Below are 4951 nucleotides of genomic sequence, written 5' to 3' on the forward strand. Positions count from 1 at the left end.
CTTAGCCGGTTGAGCTATAGGCGCCGAGCCAATATTTTGAAATTTTAAAAAAGAAGAAAAAACTAACACTCAGTCTTCAGAATAGAAATTCCGATCCCTGTGTCTCTGCGACCATGAGATAATTTTCCACCGGTCACATGACACAGAGATCATGTTCCAGTGTTTTGCAGACACTCTTTCTTGTTTCAAGTACAATGGTTTGGAGCTTTCCTTGAAATAACAAATTTCTGCTTTTTTTATGTGGCCTCCTGTCTTCATGAAGACCTGAGGATGAGATGTTTTTAAAAAGACTTTCTGGAGGTTACTTGGTGGATAAGGACCCTGAAGCTCCCCTTTTCTACAGAGAAGAAGGAAACAAAAAATTTCAGGAGAAAGATTATACAGGAGCTGCAGTGCTCTACTCTAAGGTAAAACGCTCCCAGCTCAGTAATTTAACAATGCATATTTCTTCAGGAGAAAGAGCCATGTTGTTAAATTGTATAGCCAGTGTTATCTTTGTCTTTGTGGGATGGATTTGAGAAAGAAAACTGGCAGAATTCTGCTGTTGGTTGTATTCTGAATTTCGTCAAGAAACTTCTATTCCCCTATTCCTTCAGACACCTTGTAGCAATAGGCTTGGCTTATTGGTCCCTTGCCCTGCCTTGCCAGTGTCAGTCAGCTCTCATTGAATTGTATGCCATTTTTGTCAGATGAAGCTGTTAGCTTTATAGTCCTGACTGAGAGAACAGCTAGATTTTAGTTGGCCACGGTGTTAACTTATAACCAGTATGATTAGGATTAAGTTAGAAGGGAAAACGAGCTCATTGGCCACTGCCTAGGTGAACTCCATTTTGAAGGTTGTCAGCAAACATAAGTAATATTAGGGGCAGTCCACTAATTTTAAATTTCATTACCAATGAGTTAGATTTTAAGGAGAAATTGTGACTTTTAGCAAAACTTCTATTCTTTTTATGTTATTTATTTTTTATTATTTTTTTAGACAGAGTCTCACTATGTCGCCCTTGGTAGAGTACTGTGGCGTCACAGCTCACAGCAACCTCAAAGTCTTGGGCTTAAGTGATTCTGTTGCCTCAGCCTCCGAAGTAGCTGAGACTATAGGCACCTACCACAGTGCTGGGCTATTTTTTGTTGTAGTTGTCATTGTTATTTAGCTGGCCTGGGCCAGATTTAAACCCACCAACCTCGGTGTATGTGGCTGGTGCCATAACCACTGTGCTACGGGTGCTGAGCCTTAATTTTTATTTTTATTTATTGTCATCAACCTATTATTATGTCCTGCTTCCATAGTAGGAAGTAGAACAAGATTCTCTGAGAGACTTCCTTTTATAGCTTTTAAGAGATTTCTGTGGGCTTAAAAAAAGACTATGTCAATCCTTTGCACCAGAAGGGTGTACCCCTACTCTATATCTTTAACGGGATTATGCTTAAAGTATAGAATCAATTTTCCAGAAACGATCACACTTACAACAGCAGCTTCTACAGCCGATAAAATCCCTGCTTTGTATTGTTATAACAAAGAATTTAGCTAAATAATATAAGCTTTAGTGATTGCTGAAGGATTAAAATCCATTAGATGTAATGATCCAATGATAAATGGCTTAATAGTTCTTTTTCAGAGCTAATCTTTTCAACATAATACATGTGCATCATGAATGTGATCACACAGAAAGTTATTCAAGGAAAACAAGAAAATAAAAAGTGAAATCAGACCGAAAAATTAAGGTTTGCTCTGGATATGGAGGGATATGAGCCTTCCTATTTCATGAAGCTAGTATTTTGGTGATTATGATACTTTGCAATTTTCTAGAAAGCTGCTATTTTCTTTCTTTTTAAAAATGGTATTTGTTTTTGTCTGATTGTAGAAGTAATATACATTTACTTTGGAAAATATAGAGAAGCATAAAAAGTTTAAAAAAAAAATCTCATAACCAGTGATAGGCACTGTTAACATTTTTGCTTGTATGCATCCAGCCAGACTTTTTCCTCTGAAAACATATTTTTCTTTTAGAAAATTGGGATAATGTTGCACTTACCATCTTATAACCTGCTTTTTTCTCTCAACAATTTATCGTGCCCATTTTCTCATGTTATTAAATTTTCCACTAGAATATGATTTTTTATGGCTGGCTTAGTGTCCCGTTACAGAGAAGAACTGTCCTTGATTTAACATCTCCCAGTGTTGGCAAGTTGTTTATCATAACACTGCAATAAGCATCTTTCTATGCAAATATTTATACACAGTATACATCTGATTATTTCCTTAGGGCAAATTCCTAGAAGAGTAATTGCTGGGTCCAAGAGAGTGTGTTTTTTTATGCCTTTGGTACTAGATGCTGAATTGTTCTCCAGGAAAGAACTGGTTAACAACCCTTCTGACAAAGTATGGGAATGTTCAGTTCTCCGTATCCTAAGCGATACTGATTATTATCATGGTTTTATTATTATATTCATTCCTTTTGGGGGCAGGACAGAGTCTCAATATCTCACCCGCAGTAGAGTGCCATGGTGTCACAGCTCACAGTGACCTCAGACTCCTGGGCTTAAGCAATTTTCTTGCCTCAGCCTCCCAAGTAGCTGGGACTATAGGCTCCCGCCAAAATGCCCAGCTATTTTTTTGTTGCAGTTGTCATTGTTGTTTAGCTGGCCTGGGGCTGGTTTCTTCTTCTTTTTTTTTTTTTTTCAAATCATAACTTTATACATTGATGGATTTATGGGGTTCAGGGTACTGCTTCAATATACAATGTAAAATGCTTACATTGAACTAAGTAACACATCCATCACAATTATACTCATTTCTTAATAGTTTTGAAATGTATCATTGCATCATACACATTAGGTGAGGTTTCCCCCTAAAATACCTTCTCTCCTCCCATATCCCTCCTTCCCTCCCCTCCCCTCTCTCTTCTCTTCCCTTCTACTTTCTGGACTGTAGTTATGTTTTGCCATTCGTATGAGTGTGTAGGTGATTATATATTGATTTCATAGTAGTATTGAATACATTGGATACCTTTTTTTCCATTCTTGAGATACTTTACTAAGAAGAATATGTTCTAGCTCCATACAGGTTAACATAAAAGATGTGAAATCTTCATCTTTTTATGGCTGCATAGTATTCCATGGTGTACATATACCACAATTTGTTAATCCATTCATGGGTCGATGGGCACTTGGGCTGTTTTCATGTCTTGGCTATTATGAATTGGGCTGCAATAAACATTCTGGGGCAAATGTCTTTGTTGTAAAATGATTTTTGATCATCTGGGTATATACCTAGTAGAGGAATTGCAGGATCGAACAGTAGGTGTACTTTTAGTTTCTTGAGTGTTCTCCAAACTTCTTTCCAAAAAGGTCATATTAGCTTGCATTCCCACTAGCAGTGTAGAAGCGTTCCCTTCTCTCTGCATCCACGCCAGCATCTGTAGTTTTGGGATTTTGTGATGTGGGCTAATTTTATTGGAATTAGATGATATCTCAAAGTGGTTTTGATTTGCATTTCTCTGATAATTAAGCATGATGAGCATTTTTTCATGTGTTTGTAGGCCATGCGCCTGTCTTCATCAGAGAAGTTTCTGTTCAAGTCTCTTGCCCACATAGAAATGGGGTTATTCTTTTCTTATTGATTAGTTTGAGTTCTCTGTAGATTCTGGTTATCAGATCTTTGTCAGAAGCATAACCTGCAAAAATCTTTTCCCATTCTGCAAGTTGTCTGTTTGCTTTACTTACTGTGCTCTTGGGTGTGCAAAAGCTTTTTAGTTTGATCAGATTCCAGTAATGTATTTTTGGAGTTGCTTCAAATGCGCGGGGGGGCCTCCTCATAAAACATTCTTCCAGGCCAATTTTTTCAAGTGTTTTCCCTGCACTCTCTTCTAGTATTTTTATAGTTTCATGTCTTAAGTTTAAGTCTTTTATCAAGTGAGAATCAATTTTTGTTAATGGTAAAAGGTGGGGGTCTAGTTTCAGTCTTCTACAGGTTGCCAGCCAGTTCACCCAGCAACATTTATTTAATAGGGAGTCTTTCCCCCACTGAATATTTTTGATAGGCTTGTCGAAGATCAAATGACAATAAGTAGCTGGGTTCATCTCTTGGTTTCTCTATTCTGTTCCATAAATCTACCCCTCTGTTTTTGTGCCAGCACCATGCTATTTTGATCACTACAGATTTATAGTATAGCCTGAAGTCTGGTAATGTGATACCTCCTGATTTGTTCTTATTTCTGAGTAATGTATTGCTATTCAAAGTTTTTTCTGATTCCATATAAAATGAAATACTATTTTTTGAAGTTCTTTAAAGTATGACAATGGTGCTTTAATAGGGATTGGATTCAATCTGTAGATTGCTTTGGGTAGTATGGACGTTTTAACAAAATGGATTCTTCCCAGCCATGAGCATGGTATGTTTTTCCATTTGTTAACATCTTCAGCTATTTCTTTTCTCAAGAGTTTCATAGTTCTCCTTATAGAGATCCTTCACATCCTTTGTTAGGTAAATTCCCAGATATTTCATCTTCTTTGGCACTATTGTAAAAGGAATAGAGTCCTTGATTGTTTTTTAGCTTGACTATTGTTGGCGTGTATAAAAGCTACTGACTTGTAAGTATTGATTTTGTATCCTGAGATGCTGCTGTATTCCTTGATCACTTCTAAGAGTTTTGAAGTTGAGTCCCTGGGATTTTCTAGGTATAGGATCATATCAGCAGCAAAGAGTGAGAGTTTGATCTCCTCTGACCCTATTTGGATACCCTTGATCACCTTCTGTTGCCTGATTGTGATGGCTAAGACTTTCATTACTATGTTGAATAGCAGTGGAGACAGTGGGCATCCTTGCCATGTTCCTGATCTGAGTGGAAATGTTTTCAATTTTACACCATTCAATATGATATTGGCTATGGGTTTGCTGTAGATGGCCTGTCAGCTTAAGAAATGTCCCTTCTGGCTCGGCGCCTATAGCTCA

At 37.4% G+C, this 4951-nt stretch overlaps 1 protein-coding gene across 1 annotated transcript in view; it reads left to right on the forward strand.

Annotated features, from left to right (window-relative positions):
* The window catches only part of SMYD4 (SET and MYND domain containing 4), a 55501-nt gene that overhangs the window by 18083 nt on the left and 32467 nt on the right, over window positions 1–4951 (forward strand). The window contains exon 3 of the mRNA XM_023518705.1: window positions 263–407. Coding sequence (XP_023374473.1) covers window positions 263–407 — 145 coding nt within the window. The remainder of the gene's footprint in view (window positions 1–262; window positions 408–4951) is intronic.

This window comes from Otolemur garnettii, unplaced genomic scaffold (assembly GCF_000181295.1).
Source record: "Otolemur garnettii isolate 467f Iridium unplaced genomic scaffold, OtoGar3 scaffold00145, whole genome shotgun sequence".
Classification (NCBI taxonomy): Eukaryota; Metazoa; Chordata; class Mammalia; order Primates; family Galagidae; genus Otolemur; species Otolemur garnettii.